Genomic DNA, 19,949 nt, shown 5'->3' on the forward strand with positions numbered 1-19,949 from the left:
ACTTAACCAACATAATGACTGCTGACTATTAAGGGAAAACACAAGAAGGTTACATGTTTGGTTGTCTAATATTCTTGGATTTGATATGAGTCATCACATCTGTTCATTAGTATCATCAACAGCATCCCAGTTTGTATGCACATTATTCACATTCCTATCTGTTGTGTTTGCAGAAATGACATTTTACCCTTTTTTCTAAGGGTTACTTTTTGATTTTCATATTATTTGGTTGCATGAAGTTGCCCTTTACCAGTGGCTGAGGTGTATGAAGATACCGCATACTTGAACATGTTCTCGATTCCTTTTCTAGACAGAAAAGGTGTAACTCCAAATTATATCATTCTAAATCAGCATTTTTTAAAAACAAGTAAAACTTAGAAATTAGTCCCCTCCATCCAATACTATGATATCTTCCACGTACAAACATGAGTTTAGATTTCCCTATATCCATAGTTCCTTGATTTTTGATCAGTTTAAAACATAAAAGAAAAATTCTTCAGTTGAAATCACCGCCAAGTTCAATAATGTAATAAAATACCTTTCCTTATTAGAAGTACCTAGCTAGTTATACTCTTAATACTTCTCAAAATCATGATGTAATGTACACTATCTGACTTAGTTCCTATATGTGGAGTTAGTGAAAGTCTTTTTGTGTTTCTTTAGATTAATACAAGGATTTTTTCCAATGCCAACACAATTTGAAATCATTCATTTGGATGCTTTCCATTTTTAAGCTTACTGTGATATAGAACCCTATGGGAAACCAAAAGAAAACATCAATTTTAAATAACGAAAGGCTTAAAAAAGGATGCTGTCATTCTGGCTTTTTTTTTTTTTTTCCATTTGGAAATAGAACTAGACTAGTAAGTAAGCATTCCAGATCCATTACTCTGTGTACATTATTGTTGCTATTGTGATAATAGAGATTTTTATTTATTTTTATGCCAGCTTTTATTGTGAAAACATATTTAGTCTGGTTTTATCAATCCTTGTTATGCTTGTCCTTGGAACATCTTTTGCGTATTCAAGGTTTGTAGTTGATGAGTTTACTGTAAAAAACTTAAAAAAAAAAAACACAACAAAAAAACAAAAAAGGAAAGAAAAAAGGAAACAAAAAAATGTATTGTTTTTACAGAATAAATTTATTGGAATGTGTATTGGGAGTAAGGTTTGAGGTTGTAAGCAACTAAGTTAGCGTCATATTTGGCTTCATACGTGTAATAATGTGAGGTATTAATGTAAGTCAAGTATTAAAGCAAAACATTCTGTTAACATGAGTTGACCATAATAGATACAAGTGCAGGTGAGATCTTTATTTTTTCTGTACTTTGCCTTTTCTGGATAACAGGAGGTTATTAAATTCACCTTGAATGTACTCAAAGTTTCTTTAAAACCATGAGCAGTGACACCAGCGGCTCGGATACCCGATTGTGAGCCCTCACCTCCTGATACAGCCCAACAGCTCGGGGCTGGTTTTCATGGGAGGCTGTGCTGGGATGGAGCTACCCCCAGTTCTAGTGAGCATGGCAGGAGGCTGGGTGCCCGAGGGCGTTATTGCTAAACCCCCTTTCACCAGGAGGCATTACTGAGGTGGGTTGGGGTTATCTTGGACCAGCCCCTTTGGCTGGAGGTGTGAAACCGGGGGTCTCTCTTCTGAGCACTGCTGCAAAGCACAGCTCAGTGTGCAGCAGGAGAGCCTTCCAGCATGAGTTTCTTGCTGCTTTCAAAGTCCCCTTGCACAGGGTGCAACATGGACATGCATGAGCTGATCCTGTCTCGTTACTGGTTAGGTTTAAAAAGAAGATCCTTTACATCAAAATGCCCAAAAGTCAACATTCCCAAATAAAGTGTTTCAAGTTAAAATGTATCAGCTAATTTCACCTGTGAGGAAGGCACTTGAGTGTACTGCTTGTAGTGTAAATACACGTAGAAGGCATAGAAATAGTTGTAATTGCAAACAGAAACATAAACCACACAAACCAAGGTCACTGTACTTGCTGCTACTTGTTTAGGAGCAACAGCATTAGCAAAAGTAGCTGCAGAGAAGAACCAAAACCCCTCTCTGAAACTGCATTCTCCGGTATAAGGTCAACCTGCCCTAGGTATCAAGCCCCTAGGCCCAGTTCAGAGGAGCTGGTTAAACTAGTTAAGCACACACTTAACTTCAAGCAGATGAGCGGTCCTTGCAGAGGTGAATCCTTAAAAGAATTAACAAAACTATGATTTGCTTATCATATATGGAGTCTTACCGTAAAAGTTGGTTGCTTCTTAAAAAGATTTCTTGGGATTTTTAACAAGGCTGACCCACAAGACATACTTTTTGACAAATAAAAGATGTGCATGTGACAGAGTTACGTATGCTAATTTTTCACACCTCAAAACATTGACCTTCCCATTCTACACTAGCTCTGTAGGGATTGCTGCCAGTGATACTCTTGAGGGTGTGGAGGCTAAACACTGACATCATCATTATTATTTAACTTCATGCAGTATTTCTAAAACTGTCAAAGTGGCTTACTTAAAAATAGCTGTGGGAACCCGCAGCTCTGCTGCAGCGCAAAGTCAAGATGTTGAGAAGTGGTACTGAAGGCAGTTGTCTTTATTTCCCTTTTCAAGTAGGATAAACAAAACAGACCGTGCAACTTTACACAACTGTGCAGATTTACACATCTTACACGCTTCATTCAGGTTCCATTGGAGCAGTTCAGTTACATCCCAACCCAGGTACATAGACAGCCAGAAGGAGGAGCTGAAAACAGTTGTGTTATTCTGTTTTTTCTTCTTGTTTTGGTTTCATAAAAAACTCTGGCTTGTTGACACATCTGTAAGCCAACAGCTGGGGAAGAATCCCATACATTATGTTCAGTATCAGGAAAAACTGTTTTGCTTCTTCAGGGACTCTGTAGATGTAAGGAGTTCGAGCATGAAGAGAAGCACCAATATGGGAAAATTGAGCCTGTGGTGTGTATATAACGTAGATATTAAAGAAGAGTAAAATTGATGCGTATTTTGGAAAGATGGCAAAATCTGCATGCAGGTATGCATCTCCAGTGACATTTTCCAAGCCAGCCCTTTTATTCCAGAATTATCTATCATACTTTTGCACAGTGGTATAAAAATACAGCCTAAACTAAGATAGTTAATACCTTGGTATAAGAGGCGTAAGTGGAACCATCAGTGGCACAGTAGGAGGTTTATTTTATGCACATGGTGGCACTGATCTCTAAGTCATGATTTCACCCTTGGCTTACGGGTGATATTCATGCAACAGGGTCCAGGATCCTTACCCAGGCAAAAGGCTGCAGAGGTATGTACTCTTGGGCCTCAGCCCAGTGATGGGGATAGGACTTGCACCCACCTACATGGGAATGTCATGTTTGGCATCAACGGGAAGCAGACAGACACTCTGAGTGAAGTTAGAATGTAAAATCTTGGAAGCTGTGTTAGTTCTGGGTTTGGTTTGTTTGGGCTTTTTCAACCTTAAACCCAGTCTTCCAAAGTTCTGATCCCAGAACTGATGATTACGAACAAGTCTGCAGTATTTGGCTTTGGGCTGGGAGTGGTTCTGAAGTACAGGTTAAGTTTACAGTAAAGTTATGTGCAAAGACAACCTTGCTGGGCTGAAGAGTATTTTTAGCGTAAACAAACATTTAAAGATAGAAGCGTCAGGATAGTCACTGTCTTTTGTCTCCATCTGTTACCTGCTATTTCAAGCCACAGCTCATTCACATTAACTATTGTGTGTCCATTTTGGTTTATTATTACTTACTTAGTTAGCCATGGAGATGTGTGATGGAGACTCACAAAGAAAACAGTTTTGCTTACAGTTAGCAAAGTAGAAAGTGAAATAAATACAGTTCAGGTGTTTTAATACACACCCTTCCAGCAAAAGGTTAGGCTGAGGCCATACATCAAAGCAGAAAAGGCAATTTGTTTTCAGGTGATTCTAATCACCTCCACTGATTTGGGAGAGCTGATCTGCCACACCTGAGCTGGGAAACAAAACAAACTTCAGGAGAATTCCACTTAGCATGTTTCTGTAAATAGCTGTTACACACTAAAGAGATGTTCAGGGCCAAACTATCAGCAGCCTTTTTATACTGGCCTCATAATTCACCGTCTCTCACAGCTTGTTTGTCCTCATCTGTCTCAGGCAGGAAGGAACTGCCTTTAGCACCTGGGATGCCTTGCTCAGCCTTCCCTTGCCTTGGGAGTATGCTCAGCCCAGGCAACAAGTGCATTAGTGCTCAGGAGCAAAGTCTTGTTACATGAGGTAGCAGCTTCCCAAGCAAATAGCCAGCCAGTGTCAGGATGTAGAGGAGGCTTATGCCTGTCTGAGGTTTACACAGCCTCTTGGTAGTATTCTTAGAGCCTCTTCTGGGGTGAACAAGATGTTAAGCTACGTACTTCTCTGGAGGACTGCAAGACCTACTTGTCACCAAGAATGACCAGCTGCACATCATAGTAAGTCAATAGTAAATTCATAGTCCATATTAAGCCTTGCCAGACAGAACTCTAAGGGCTGCTGTTGAGAGACCCAGAGCTCCCACAGCCTCCTCGATGCCTTTGAAGATCTAAGCCTTATTGTGTGGTCTTTTACAAGAGTTGTGGCACATTAGTGAGCTTTGAGCATTTTAAAAAGGAAAAGCAGAAACATTTTGTTCTGTTTGTAGCTCATGAAGATTTTTGCTAGCTAATGATGCAGTTACTGTTTATTAGAGTTGTTTTTCAATATAACACATGGCTTTTTCCTTTCATTACCAGGGAGGATATTTAGGCCTGTTGAAGTCAATTTATTATTTCTTTCAAAATTGATTTGTCTCTATGGAAATTGTGCTATGTCTTTAATCTCGTGTGGTTCCTTTCCATCGCTGTGCTCTGCTTCTCCCCACACCCTCCCCTTTTTTTTCCTCCCTTGGGGCAGGGATGTGTCTTAAAAGCAGATCTGTCATTCACCAGTAGTCCAGTCCTGCTCTTCTTTCAAGTACCAGGCAGGTTTGCACCAAACCCATGATTTTAAGACAGTAGTTGTTAGTTACTGCAGAGCCTCCTGCCTGTTACGCCCCAGGCTGGCACTGCCGTGAGAGCAACCTGAAGTCTGTTGTGTTGCCTTGCATTGCCTTGCCATGATTCACCTTTCAGCAAATGAGCCATTCCTTACTGCTTTCTGTCACTGAGCCCTCTCAAGTGGAGAGTTTTGAGGATCAAACCCCTAAACCTTGGTTGAGAAATCAACCACATGAGATGCTGCAGGTAAATTTCTAAGGTAGCCTTATCGATTTAACACCCAGCCTTTGTAATGTGGAAGCCTTGGCCAGCAGTTGGGAGCTGCCTGGTGCTGGACATGGCGCTGCTCAACCTGACAACTGCAATTTGGGCCTGCTCCTCATTAGGCTTTTTGTCTGTATGAAATAGCTTGGGTTTAGATGTTTTTAATTATATCTTTCGTCTTTGTAGGCTGTACCTTGAATATTTGATATCCTGCAGTCAGGAAAGCCTTCCTCCTAGGGATAGAGAAGGGCTTGGAAAAAGGTTAGGAGTCCTTCTTCACTCTGTGCCTTTCTCCAAAACTGGCTAAAATCAAGCAAAGATTGTCACTTCTTTTGGTGGGGTTTGAACAAGGTCTTATGAGCCTGAGGAAAGCCATCAAATAGAGTGGGGAGAAAGTAACTTAGGAAAACATGTTCCTTGGGTTTAGGTTCTCTTGTAGACAAGGGGTATTGGAAGAAACTAGCCACCAAAAATTCCAGGATTAAGGCAAACCGATGGAGAAGGAGTAGAGAAAATCCTCCTACATCTGGAGAACAGGGCAATGAGCTATGGAGAGTTGGTGAAACAGAATGGTTTTGGGTGGCAGAGCTATGGCTCTTCATTCCTTCTCTGGTTCACAAATTCGGAGGCTTCCAATGCTTTCATAGAATCAGAGCTTTTGGTACCTTAGCTGTGTAACATTTAAAGAGCTTCAGAAAGTCTAATAAGTGTTATGACCTGGTTTGGAGTCTGATTGTTAGTGACAAAATAATTCAAACCGAGAGCTGTGTGCAATTCTGAAAACTGGTACATTTTGTGTGAGAGAGGCTTGGCACCTTCAGAGGGTCTTAGTTTAGATGCATCACATGGTGTTTGAGACTTGTTTTTTGTAAAAAGCACATCATTCATAATGGTTGAAATAAAAATAATGGGAATTCCCACATTTGCTGTTTGTAGGAGAAGTGCTCTTTCCTGGGGAGCAATACCCACTGTTCCCGTCGTTACCTTCATTGGATCTTTGTGTGTAATAGAAAGCAAAACGTGTTTTGGTAATTACATGTTTTGGGTATCAATTACAGTGCTTTAACTTGAGAAAACAGTAGACACACCTGGAAATTTGTTCTGCACCTCAGAATGACCAAACCCAAAAGTAATCTAGGAGTACTCTATTCATTGTCACGCACATTTTTCCTCCCAGGTTGCTCACAGTTCACCAGGCCAGATCCATTAAATCATGGTCAGTTGTGGGATGACTGAAGTTCATTCTGCAGCCTGTCAAAGTGAATACTACAAAACACCTCTCCCAAACCTAAAGAAATGTTTCTGAATTGGGATCACATGGGGGGGTTGTGCTGCACCACACCATTCTCTTGATCCGTGTTTGTTAGCCCGCAGTTTGTGCTTGTGCTTAGGACAAGCTTTAAAGAGTAAAATGGGAAATTGCAAGTGTGTTAGCTTTGGGTTACCAGTAGCTTTTCTTCTCCTTGCCTAATATGTAAATTGGCATTATCCTCAAACCAAACCACAAAGGATAACAGAGGGGTTTTAGACTTCGCAGCACCAAGATGCTACACATATTAATCATACAGTTAAAAGGTACAAAGTGCCATTAAAAAAAGGGGGAGTATTTGTTATGGGAAGCATTTAAAGGAAAAACAAGCAAGAAAAAAAACAAACCAAAACCAACAAACCAAAACCTGTCTCCAGTCTGGGAGGCTGAGCTTTTTGGTAAACTTGCAAGACTGATAGCACATCCCGACTTCTGGTTTACCTTTCCTTGTGCTAGGTAATTGTTGAAGGAGCTGTTTCTTTCCTGACTGTCTGGGGAATTCATGAAACCTGAACAGTCTGCCAGTGGAGAGAGGTTCCTGACACCAGTTTGCCTACTTTAGCTAGCTTGTGCTTTATTAAGTTAGATATGGGAAAAACAGTTGTACAGTATTTATGATACCTTTTGCTCATCTAAACCTCCTCATTCATGTTTGCCAGGTTCTGTTTTAATATCATTTGGTAATTCAAGATTCTCTATAAACTGTGTAGGAAAAAGTAGTCATATTTTCTGTGCTAATTGCTCACAAATAGAAAATCAAATTATGTTCTCCCCGTCCTTGCTGGGCAGTTACGCTGGACTGGAGTTTGTATCTGTGATTATTTCAGGCCTGAGGAACAAAGCATTTGTTTGTGTTTTTCTAATAGAGGTACTTGAATTACACTTACTGCTGTGTCCCCATGTTCACATTATTGGTACAGGATTATGTGTGTATTTTCTTCATTGTCTGGATGCTCAGAGCACATTCAATTTCTTACATACAGTACAAATCAATTGTTGCTGTCTCAACTGCTTAATGGTCATCTGTATGTCATAAGAAGTTATTTATTAGCTCCTGTTAATTATTTTGGTTTGGTCATTTTTTTCATAAGCATCAGCACCATCTTGTAATTAACTACAACCATTTATTTAAGGTAATCAGAACAGAATGAGTTAAAGTATAATCATTGGTCTGCCTTGTTATACCAACATCATCAACTGACATTGACCATTTGGTGTGACTAGTAGATCCTTTTTCCACTTACGTTTTTCAACCTACCTCATTGGTCAACACATATCATGGAAACAAAGTATTGTGCTATTTTGTTGTGTTTGGGTTGTTTTTTTTTATGTGGTTGACTGTTACAGCTTTGACAGGCTTCCTTCAAGTCTCAGCTAAAGAGTGCATAGTGCTTAATAAGGTTTAAATGAGCCCAGTAAAAAGATTTTGCAGTAGGATGAAGTCTACTAAAACAAGAATGCAGTCATTCATTAGAGACATGTAAGAGGTTTGATACTTCACTCCCTTCAATTAGTTTTTTTACAGATATAAAAGGTTATATCTGAATTAAAGTGTCATAAAACCTGCATGGGATGATGAAGCCATGGACCCCTTATTTATTGCATAGGTCTCTACTCATTATCTTGTAATTAAAGAGTGAACATTTTACAAAGAAATACCTGAGCTAGTCCTCCAGCATGTATAAGGGTTAAATCGGGCATCCAGGAACAACCAGGCACCAGTAGGCCATACAGAGCAATCACATGGTATGGCACAGAGTAGAACATGTATGCCAGCATCTGCATTTTAAACAGAAATATTAGTTGCTTTGCAGTGCGAGGGAATTGCATTTAAAAATTAGCCAATTGACTGAAGAGCTGAGACTACTCAAAACTACACCTGGATGCCGTTGACCGGATCCAGCTACCCTAAGGTCTCCACTAATACTGATGGCTGTTGTCTCTTTGCCCCATCCAAATCCACTTCACCCCAGGACATGTTTTCTTACCACTTGCCATCTTGAGACCATGCCAATAAGCATGGCTTGACCTAATTCAGCATCCAACACAACATGGGGTCTGTTTCTCAAGCTCCATTACACTTTCAGTTGGGAGGCACGAGATACACCCAAGCCATGCCTTCCCCAGGAAGAACAGGTTCAGCACAGATACTTGGTTCTTGCAGAAGCCAGGGTTGCAGAAGAATGGCAACCTTGCAAATGCTGCAGATCTAAAGCACAGCATTCCCTCTTCTGCAGTGCCTCTGTCAATAGGGTTTGTGTAAGGGTTGAAGAGGTGGTACCCTGTAATGGCTGCATGAGAATACGCAAAGTACCATTTAACTTGCCATGAACAAATACTTCACTTACTGATCTTGTCATCTGTGAAACCCATCTTTCCACCACTTCACAAATCAGTTAATACTCTGTGCTCCACAATGCTTTACCTGAAGCTTAGGATAGGCAGCAGGATCTTTTATATAGGGCTCATGAAGTTGAATATACAGGCGGCAGAGTTCAGCAGGGCAATCCAGAGCAATCTAAGGAGAATTTGTAAAACTTCCCGTGAACAAAGAACATGTTCTAAACCACAGCCCTAAAGATTCACCAGTGGTCTGCAGCACTGCTACCCCACAGGCTTGCTTAAAGTCTGTTGTGCGAGTGACCCATTTGATCACCAATTAAAAGCTGAAATGCAGCCTCCTCTCAGCTCCTGCTCAGAGGGTTTGTGAGGAAATGCTGACAGCCTGCTTTAAAGATTTTGACCGGAAGAGAGTTCAGTCTGTTGGCTAAGCTGCAGTGAAAGTCTAATTGCTATTGATTTGCTCTGATAAACAGACTTTGATCCCAGCAAATGAACTTTCCAATGGAAAATTGCTCAATGGAAACCTCAGGTTAAGCACCCAACTGAGAACAGAGAGCTGTAAATGTAGTCCAAGAGAAAAGTTGCACTGTGGCATGATAGCAGTGGAGAGCAATGCAGAGAGGTAGTGCTACTTAAAATAACAGTAATTTTTAAAGGAGAGTAGCAAAGGGGAGATTATTGGGGTTTACGCTCATATAGAAAGAACAAGTTCACAATAAACACGGACAGAGACAAAAGTAGTTCCTTTTCATGATAGCCCTTAAAACTACTACAAAAATACTACTGTAAAATGAGTTATCAATCTGTGTCAACAACTGTCACTGTTTTATGGCAAGGCATCCTTAATGCCTAAATTACAGGACCAAACAGTAAGTTTTGCACAACTTAGTTTCATATGCGTTTGTTATGTGACTTGGAGGGGGAAATGTAAATACATACAAACAGCAGACATTCATCCCTGTTCTTTTCCAACATGGGCTTCCAAGAATCAGGTCTGAGTGGACTATAATGCATTAGATTTTATTCACTTTTTCACAAGCTCATGGTTACTGCAGCTTACACAGAGACCTCTGTGTGTATAAGTAAGGCCAGTTCCTGTTCGGCAAATGAAGTATCTAAGGAAATGACCATACTCAAAATCAGCAAAAACATATTGCTCTGAGAAATGCAGCAGTGGGACTGTAGAAGCAAATTAGATGTTAGAGCATGAATTAACATTTCCCACAACAAAATTACAAGTAAAACAGATGGTTATCAGTGCTGCTCTTAAGCACGACCTATGAGAAGAAATAAAGCAGTCTGTGGCAAGTTAGAAGGAAAAAAAGAGAGGCAAGTTTTCAGTGAAACAGCTGAAGATGACCAAGTATGTGAGCAGCAGAGCCACAAAAGGACAATCTGCGCTGGTAAATAAAATGTTATCTGGGTACTTGAATTGTTCTAGACATGATCAGATCTACACATCAAGCAAGCAGGTGGTTATCTAAGACACCTAAACATTTGATTTCTGTTCACTTAAAGATGCACAACTTCCCTTCTGCTTAAGACAGAAGCTTAAAATGCTTTAGAGCTGACAAAGGACTAGATTTACCTATTACTGCATTTTTCACCTTCAAGCATTTTCAGTACTGATTCATTCCCTCAGAAATTTTAATTCAATCAGCTGGGCTTAAAAAGCAAATATTTGTCTGAAAGTAAGCTCTTGGTAAGTAGAAACAAGTAGAATATGGGTTGTTCATGTAATATGGATAACTTCTTTTCATGTGGAAATGTTCTCTCTGTTCTCTATCTAATGCAGTGTAAATTAACTTGGTTTCCTTTATAATTTTAATGATGCATCTCTGTTTAGCAAAACATGAATACAGACTCAACTCAGTTGTTTTTTCTCTCTGCATTCTTGGCCATAAATGTAATACTAGAATGAAAACGGGTTTAGGTCTTGATCTGCACTTGGGATGCTATTTACTCTTGCACCTCCTTTTGAAAAATATACTTTACACAGGGTAAAATGGAGAAACAAAGCACCATTTGTCCTTTTATATCTAAGGCCTATTCCAACCATGAAAGTCTCAAGATTTCCCTGGACCAAAATGTAGACTTTTTCACATAGACACAAGGATTTCTGGTTTTCAAGTTTTTTCTAAAATTAGAGGACAGAATATTAAAATATCTTCAACTTACCATGCCCCTAAATATGCAAAACCCCGTTGCTAGAATGAGATATGCAGCTAACATTAAATCTATTGGTCGTCTTAAGAGTCCTTTCTTCTGGACTTCCTGAACCACCTGCAACACAGAACATGTTTAGTAAATATGTCCTGGGTCCACATGACATGTACTTAACTGCAGATCAATTGCTACAAGAAGGGTGAAGCAGTAAAATGTTATCACAGACACAGTTCTGCTATATTATGCTCTTTATCCACTGATTTTGGAGGTGGAAAGACTTACACATCTAAAAAGATGACTTTGGACTTGATAGGATGCTGTGGGAAAATTAATGTGAATAAACTGTAGAAATGGATGGATCCAACTAAAGCCATTTCAATAAAGATTGCTTTTAAAGCAACGTAGATCAAATGAACACTACTCTCACTCTGCAATCACATAAGGCTTTAAAGCAGCGTAACTGATTTCTTCAAAGTTGTGTCTTTTGTTAATTGGAATGGATTAATTTTCCTGGATGTCCATATGTAGAAAAGCTTTGAAAGTGTAGGTTTGTCTCGAACATTTGAAGTTGAATCTAATGTGCTTTGTAAAAGGACTGTTTGGAGGGACAGCAAAATGAGGGTCCATCGTTATTGAGAGGGAATGCTGGTTTTCAGCAGCCTGTGACACTATTGCAATTAATGGAATATCACTGGCATAAAATAAAAACTTTTCTGTGGCCCATTGAGTTCTCTGCTGAGTTCACTGAGCAAATGATATAACTTTTATGTGTAACACAGAAACAGAGAATGCAGTGTGTGTGTGTGTGTGTGTGTGTGCATGGAGAATGGAAAATCCTCCTTGCCTTCCTTTATTACTGTACACTATGGATTTCTCTGATGGGCACTGAAGCACTTGTCAGCATCTGGATCTGATTTGGTCTGTACCTCTCTTCCTCAGTCTCAGAACAGGAATCCCCCTGCGCTGCATAGGCAAATATGAAGGGTTCACACTCTACAGTAGCAAAGACCATGTAGATATTTAACACAGAAGATGGCTTTGGAGGAACCAAAGGCATCTCTGTGTCTACATGGTAAAACTTACAAGATCTGTGGAAATAATTCAACATGCTCTTTCAGCACTGTGTAGCCACAAAACTACAAGCACATCAGAATATCTTTCTGTATCCCTTCTGTTTTCGGATGAAAAAACTTTCCCACTTATATGTTACTCATTTCCTCTTCCTTTTTATTAGCTGCATGTTGGCACACAGACAGCAAAAGAAAAACCTGATTTCCTTCCTGTTATACACTTGTGGAAACGTCTCCAAAGCACGAAACAATAATTAGGATGGAGAGGCACAGTTAAAGGCACTCAGGATAAAGATACAATAAAGTCACTGAAACAGGAGAACTGATCTTGCAAGCACAGTTCCTGAGTAAGAACTGCAAGATCTGAACTGTGGTTTAACAATAGTGCTACTGTAAACACAAAGGCAACCTCTTCCATAAAACTGACTTTCTTTTTCTTTTAAAGCTAAAATACAAATTGACACTTTTGGTTTTCAAACATAACAGGTTTGTTTTGGCAGTATGGTGTCACTTCACAGTATTTAAAATACTAGTGTAGGAATGTTTGTAATATTACCTGCAAAGAATGTCTCTATTCTAATATTTATTCCTATGAAAGACAAAGGCCTCCCATGGCTGCTGAGTTGCAAGTCATTTTCAGATGTAGACTACCTCAGGACAATGGAAAGTTGAGGGCTGATACATTTCCACTTTTGTCTAAGTATGAAACATATACATGTATCAGTCTTCCTTTCAAAAGGTGTATTAAATGAATGTGCACATTTACTGTGATCACAAAGTTACAACAGAACTTTGTACTGAGGGGTTTTGGAGACATAGCCAGTATTAGTTGGAATGACCTTTGGTGCAGTTCAAGTTTGTGAAATTGCCAAGGTAGGGAAAACTCTCACCTTTTTTCTCTGCATGCATTTATGCAAACAAAATGAAAATGCAAAGCATATAAAAACTCAGAAGCAAGAAGCTGAAAGACAGCATGCACTTTGCTGACAGACCTCTTCGTTACCTTTCTTTTACACAGCAAGTTCACATCAATATGTGCTAAAATGAATTAATGTGTCAAGTGCACTGGCCGAGTAGCAATGAGTGCCACGCATTTCCCATGTATTGCAAGCGTGATGGAACTCTGCACAGATCCCACCAACCCTGCTGTTTCTTTTGTGTAGCAAGGAAGTGTGCTGGTCTGCTTTGCTGTTTTTCTCCCTTCCAGGAGAAAGCTATTTTCCATAACTTCTGAGAGGCTCCTTACATGATGGGGTTTAAGGAATTGAAATAATCTCGTGTGCTGTCCACAGAAGTCAGTCACATAGAAGTGTGTGTATTAATCCTGTTAGCTTTAAGGTACATTAAACTTTTCCGAACTGATACACTTGAGATCCATCTGCTGAGCTTTGCAAATACTGAAGCACAGCTTAGTTTGATTCTGAATGAAGGTAAAACTCTATTAATTTCTTATGCACCCACCTCTATTAAAAAACATCCAGACTGTCAATATCTCTTCTCTGTCTCCACATTGATTTTAGTTAATTATTTTAATTAACTGGTTTATAATAATACCATAGCAATGAATACTGTGGCCAACAGAACATAGCTTGCTTCCCATGCTTTCATGTGAGTATTTTTCCATATACTTGCACTGTCACATTTAAAAGTATTATTACATTTTCTTCCTAAATCTTTTAATACCAATTCTGAATAATTACAGCTAAAGAAAAATTCTATTTTACAGCTAATTGGAAAAGATTGAAAGAGAACTAAATATTTTCAGGACTCACAATGCTTAGTAGCATTACACACAGTTACTTCCTGGAAACAATATATAATTTAGGACTAGGAGTTGTATAAAAAATGATAAATTCATGAGTAGTCATGTTAAGATTTAAAAGCATTTTAAGGTACAGTTACTGAACATGGGTATTTATGCTATGATATGAAGCATAAGTTAGCTCTGAAGATAAATATGACTTCTGAAAAATAAACTACTTAGGAAGATAGGAGGCCCCAGTGAAAGGAATCAAGGCTGCCTCCGTGACCTTCTGAGTAAGGAAGTCTAGGTTTACAATAAAGGATTCACTAAGAAGTACAATGTTCAGTTTTCAGATCATCAGCTTTTATGCACTCTCGTTTTGAAACAGAATTTAAAAACTGAGTTTCTCTACAATATATACCAAAGTAAAATATCAAACCTAAGGTAAGCAGTTCAGCTCCTGATAAGCATAGGAGACATGGCTGTATTTCAGCAAATAAGCAATCCATCATGTATTTTCTATAATAGCAATTTTTGTGGTGTCCTCAGTACTAGGAAGACAAATTGACACATTCATCCATCCTCCAAGCAAAGGATGTTCTCATTAATACATATAGCAAAAATCACTATCACTAAGTACATGTAACTTCTCTACCCTGATGACCCTAAAGAATGTGTTTCTGGTTGGAATTAGTAAATCAGTTCAAATTGCTTTGGGATGGGACATGCAGTTTCCTGTAAGCCTGTGTGGGAGTGTAGAAGAGGTTTTGGCACCTGAAGTCTCCTCTAATTTGCTTTTCATAGAGGTTTGCACTAAAAGTGGTGATTCTGTAGCAGTTCTTCAAACTCCAGGAGACATGAACCTCTGTCTATACCTCTATTTCCTACTGAAGATTAAAGGATGGGTGGCTGAATGGGTGCTTTCATACATTCCTGGGAAAATCTATCAATGCATCATCTGCTGTTATTCTGTGGCACTGGCTATGCCACTCACACAATGACTGCCTATTAGCTATGGAACAAGAATTAGCTCCTTCATCTGTGTCTGTGTTTCCAGTTACAGAACAAACCTGACTGAGACTTAGGAGCTCTTGTGATGCAAAAATATTTATCATATTACATAGAGCTGATACGGTGTGCTGTGGCAATAAACTGGTTTGCTTATAGCTTTGTACTGCAGGTACTTTTTTATATATAAAACACTGCATAAAATATTGTTGCATTTTCTTCTTGGTCAGTTAATCTTATTACAGCCCAACTATTAAATTCAAAGGCAAAGGTCTAAGGAGTTTTAAGTAAACATTTTTACTTTTTTTTTTTACTTTTTTTAACAAGAAGTGTAAATAATTTACATCTCAATTAATATACATTACCTGTAAAATCTAATATTGCAGAATGTACACATAAAAAATACTAAATCACATGAAATCTGTAAGTTGTCTGCAGAATACTTTCCTGCAGAGCTTCTATGAGGATTTTGTTGTACTTTATGGAGCTGGTATATGTCAATATTTTCATCAGCTAAGAAACTGAAACAGTCAGAAACTGAATACATAGAGTGCAGTAACACAGTCACACATATAAATGGGTTCTTTACCCACCATGTTTAAATGGTCCTGCAGCATAGATGTTTTAACAGTGCCTACACAGACTGGCAGGACCTGTCACAACAGTGAGCAGTTACAGTGCATTCCATGCTCACCAAGAGACCTATAAAACTCAGTAGAAACGGTTTCAGTTTTTCTAACAGTAGCTAACAGTTAAATACAACAATATTACCTTGACTGGAGTGTCGTGAGTCACAGAAGGTTGGTTATAAATTCGGAACCCAGCCCATATGGGAAGGCAAATGTACGGTATACTTAAGAAAAAAGCAGGAAACACTTTTGTTCCGTATTTGCCTGTTAAAAGAATAATTATAAGATGTATAAGAATTTGTAAGCTGTATTGGAGACAAGTTTAAAAATATCCTATGTAATATAAACACTGAAGCAGCTGTGGTAATGTAAAGGTAAAACATCAGTAGCCGGTGTTAAAGCAACACACAGATTTTGTTAAAATGGTGTCCTCAGTAGTGGTAGAGTCACAGGTGACAAGGCCTGTTGGACAAGAAGCTACTTTGGAAACTAGAGAGGTTTTGAGGGGACAGGAAACCACCTCAGTCACTCTGCATAGGTAATCCTATAGGATGGGGCATCTTTAAAATCTCTTAAGGGAACCTGCTTCAAAAACGGAGATTATTCTTTGAAAAATGGAAAACAGGAATATATCAATTTTTTTAAGATCTGCTACTGTATTTATTTTCCAAACCCCTGATTTCTCCTACAGGTCTGTACTAGTGTTTGAGGACAAAATATAAATTCTGAACAGCCCAGGTAAATCAGGGAATTCTGTGTCTCTACACTGGCTACTCTCTGTCAGAAAGGAAGGCTTAAGGCATGCTCGTGATAACAAGTTTCTCTGCTTTCCCCAGAGGAAAGAGGAAGAAACGTTGTCACATTAAATCTGCTGACTGTTTTCACTGTGGTGTGTGTGTATCTACAAAGGGGGGAACTGAACTGTCCCCAGGCTGCACCATGAATACCCTGCCTCTGTCATAAAAAGCCAGAACAAGCTTTTCTAAAGCTGACTGCAGGATTTGGACACATGAACACTTCTCTCAGTTGAACACCTGTCACCTTTGCATCAATTTAAGCTTTGCTGAAAAGGAAATCTCTAACTGAGAGGACTGGCACTCCTAAAGAAGCACCTGCCGGTAATAATGATGGAAGGTTTTTTACTACAATCACCTCTATCCGCACAAACCATGCACTAACTTATGTTAGACATCTAGCAATGTTAAAGTTCTTTTTAACATAGAGTAAAATCCAGATTTCCCTTTTAAAAGTGATTTGGGCGCCTCTTCTAAGGTGCTTGAAAGTCAGACTACTAAATAAATTAGAAATTTTATGCAAAATAAGCTTCATATTTTTCTGATACTGGGAAAAAGTTATTGATTTATTGCTTAAATTAAACCTAGTTTGGATGAAAGCCTTATGGGTATAACAAAATACAACACTTTTTTTGTTCTTTTTGCATCTTTTTACTGATATCCCTAAAGTTCCTCTTTTGTATTACTACAGAAAGGAATCAATATTGCAATAAAATATAGATAGCCTAATGCTGAATTTAGAAAATGCTTCACAGGAAAATATTAGTCATATAAATTATGTCCTTACCAACAATGTTTCCAGGCATAAAGACAATGATGCTCATGATAATGGAGCCTAGCCAGTATAGGCCAATGGTTCTATAGCTTTGTCTGTTTAAAAGAGAAAACAAGACATCATCATTGCATAGGCCCTAAAAATCCCTTATCCCAAATCACCCTTAAATCACCAACTGCCATGGTTGTGTCCTAGTGAGTAAAGGTTTAAACATCTGTACCACAAGTCAACAGTGGATTTTTGACTCTGAAAGGGGGAAATCCCACATTCATGTGAGAGAAGGTTATCACATGAACAGGACAGGATTCAGTTACTTGATGTTGTGTTTCACTCATCTAAAGACTGACTGCATGATTTTGCACATCACAGATTGTGCAAGACTATAAAGGAATAACTAATTATTAATTTCACTCTGTTAATGCTTCTGTGACCAGCAGGAACATTAGCCTCTGGAATTCAAGTACTTAGTTTCTCAAACTCTTTATCCAACAGCAAGAAACATAAGAATCTCTAGAAATAATTATTTTCTCTTAAATTGCATGATACATTCTAACATGGATGAGAGATCAGCATGCTGAGCAGTACATTAATTCCTATTATAAAATATCTCTGGGGAAAAAAATGGATTTTCACACATGGTTTTAACATAGATTCATAGGTTAGGGTTGAAAAGGACCTTAAGATCACCCAGTTCCAACCCCCCTGCCATGAGCAGGGACACCTCACACTAAACCATCTCACCCATGGCTCTGTCCAACCTGGTCTTGAACACTGCCAGGGATGGAGCATTCACAACCTTCCTGGGCAACCCATTCCAGTGCCTCACCACCCTTACAGTAAAGAACTTCTTCCTTATATTCAATCTAAGCTTCCCCTGTTTAAGTTTCAACCTGTTACCCCTTGTCCTATCATTGCAGTCCCTAATGAAGAGTCCATCCCCAGCATCCCTATAGCCCCCCTTCAGATACTGGAAGGCTGCTAAGAGGTCTCCAAGCAGCCTTCTCTTCTCCAGGCTGAACAGCCCCAACTTTCTCAGCCTATCTTCATACAGGAGGTGCTCCAGTCTCCCGATCATCCTCGTGACCCTCCTCTGGACTTGTTCCAACAGTTCCCTGTCCTTTTTATGTTGAGGACTCCAGAACTGTACACAATACTCCAAGTGAGGTCTCACGAGAGCAGAATAAAGGGGCAGGATCACCTCCTTCGACCTGCTGGTCATACTCCTTTTGATGCAGCCCAGGATATGGTTGGCTTTCTGGGCTGCAAGCGCACACTGAAGCCGGCTCATGTTCATTTTCTCATTGACCAGCACCCCCAAGTCCTTCTCTACAGGGCTGCTCTGAATCTCTTCTCTGCCCAGCCTGTAGCTGTGTCTGGGATTGCTCCGACCCAGGTGTAGGACCTTGCACTTGGCATGGTTAAACTTCATGAGGTTGACGTCAGCCCACCTCACAAGCATGTCAAGGTCCCTCTGGATGGCATTTTGTCCCTCCAGCAGATCAATCAAACCACACAGCTTGGTGTCATTGGCAAACTTGCTGAGGGCGCGCTCAATCCCACTGTCCATGTCAGCGACAAAGATGTTAAACAAGACCGGTCCCAACACCGATCCCTGAGGGACACCACTCATTACTGGTCTCCAGCTGGACACTGAGTCATTGACCACAACTCTTTGTGTGTGGCCATCCAGCCAGTTCTTTATCCACCAAGTGGTCCACCTATCAAATTGGTGTCTCTCCAATTTAGAGACAAGGATGTCGTGTGGGACAGTGTCAAATGCTTTGCACAAGTCCAGGTAGATGACATCAACTGCTCTACATGCATCATCTTTAAGCTTTCCTTTTAACTAACGCATGACATGCAGATGGGCTTATGCTCTCTGCTGCAGAGTGAAGAGGGCAGACTTCAACTCAATGCTTTTGCTGGGCTTATTCAGCTGAAAGGGGAACTTGGTGAAGGTACAGTTCTTGAAAGTAACTAAGTGTTGCTTTGGCCTAAGACACGAAAGAGTCCTGAAAGAAAAATCTAAATACTGCATAGCAAAGAATGCCATTTGTAGGTTAAATGAGCATGCAGCAAAGGAAACAATACACAAATCAAAATTCCTTACTCCCATGCAATAGCTGCCACCATCAACAGATACATCAGATAATGAACGGAGCCATCCCAATAGCAGATCACGTGGCCATATGCAGTGTTCAGATATGGTTCACCCTAGGGAATATTTATTTTAAGAAAGATGCAGTGATTAGAGAAAGAATAATTTATTAATTCAACAGCAGGAAACAATTTCAGAAAAGTAAACTGATGCTCTCTGAAACCAGGGTACGGGTTTTGACTGACAATGAATGTTTCCAAGCACAGATTTTATTTAGGTAGGATCAGCTATAATTAAATCAGTTCTATATTTGCAAAATAGGGTGCAAGATGGGAGGGAAGACTTTTATGTTACTGTCAGCACTGTTCTGCTATTTTATGGAAATATTATTTTTCCATAGTTTAGTGATAAAAGCTACAAAATAAAGATACACTTAACATGAAACAAATTAAGATTCATTTAGCAACTTTGAGATCCACAACAGTATTGAATATACTGATGGCAACATATAACCTTGTAAGGTCCAACTCATTTCATGAATCTTTTCAGTGACTTTCATGTCGAGCTCTTACTGTGCTATTTTTGATGAATGTTGATATTCAGCAGCCAACAGATTCTGCTGACTAGGTATCTGGCGTCATCACTTTTTAACTCCAATTCCTTTCAGTAAAGTGATTAGATAAAAATAAAGAAGCAATTTTGTTTCTTTCTTGGTAACACATTTCGGTACTTGTCCTGGTTT

The 19,949-nt window shown here is 39.4% G+C and overlaps 2 protein-coding genes across 9 annotated transcripts in view; one reads left to right on the top strand and one right to left on the bottom strand.

Annotated features, from left to right (window-relative positions):
* HDGFL3 (HDGF like 3) overlaps positions 1–1,155 on the top strand; it is a 38,054-nt gene extending 36,899 nt beyond the window's left edge. The window contains exon 6 of the mRNA XM_061347285.1: positions 1–1,155. Coding sequence (XP_061203269.1) covers positions 1–6 — 6 coding nt within the window. The 3' untranslated portion in view covers positions 7–1,155.
* Positions 1,122–19,949, bottom strand: part of TM6SF1 (transmembrane 6 superfamily member 1) — a 22,955-nt gene continuing 4,127 nt past the window's right edge. The window contains exons 4-11 of one of the 8 annotated variants that reach the window (XR_009724557.1): positions 19,220–19,323; positions 17,122–17,204; positions 15,683–15,804; positions 11,102–11,206; positions 9,006–9,098; positions 8,240–8,359; positions 3,879–3,987; positions 2,751–2,956 (exon numbers count right to left, since the gene is read on the bottom strand). Coding sequence is in view for 7 of the 8 variants with exons in the window: in XM_061347277.1 (XP_061203261.1) it covers positions 2,765–2,956; positions 8,240–8,359; positions 9,006–9,098; positions 11,102–11,206; positions 15,683–15,804; positions 17,122–17,204; positions 19,220–19,323 (819 nt within the window). In the remaining variant the exon portion in view is untranslated. Of the gene's footprint in view, positions 1,783–2,581; positions 3,988–6,046; positions 7,099–7,974; positions 8,360–9,005; positions 9,099–11,101; positions 11,207–15,682; positions 15,805–17,121; positions 17,205–19,219; positions 19,324–19,949 lie in introns of those variants that run through there. The other 7 variants (XM_061347281.1, XM_061347277.1, XM_061347279.1 and 4 more) reach the window with 7 other exon arrangements.

This window comes from Neopsephotus bourkii, unplaced genomic scaffold, assembly GCF_033783945.1.
Source record: "Neopsephotus bourkii isolate Nb327-2 ecotype Australia unplaced genomic scaffold, CSIRO-AGI_Nbou_v1 NB_318, whole genome shotgun sequence".
Classification (NCBI taxonomy): Eukaryota; Metazoa; Chordata; class Aves; order Psittaciformes; family Psittacidae; genus Neopsephotus; species Neopsephotus bourkii.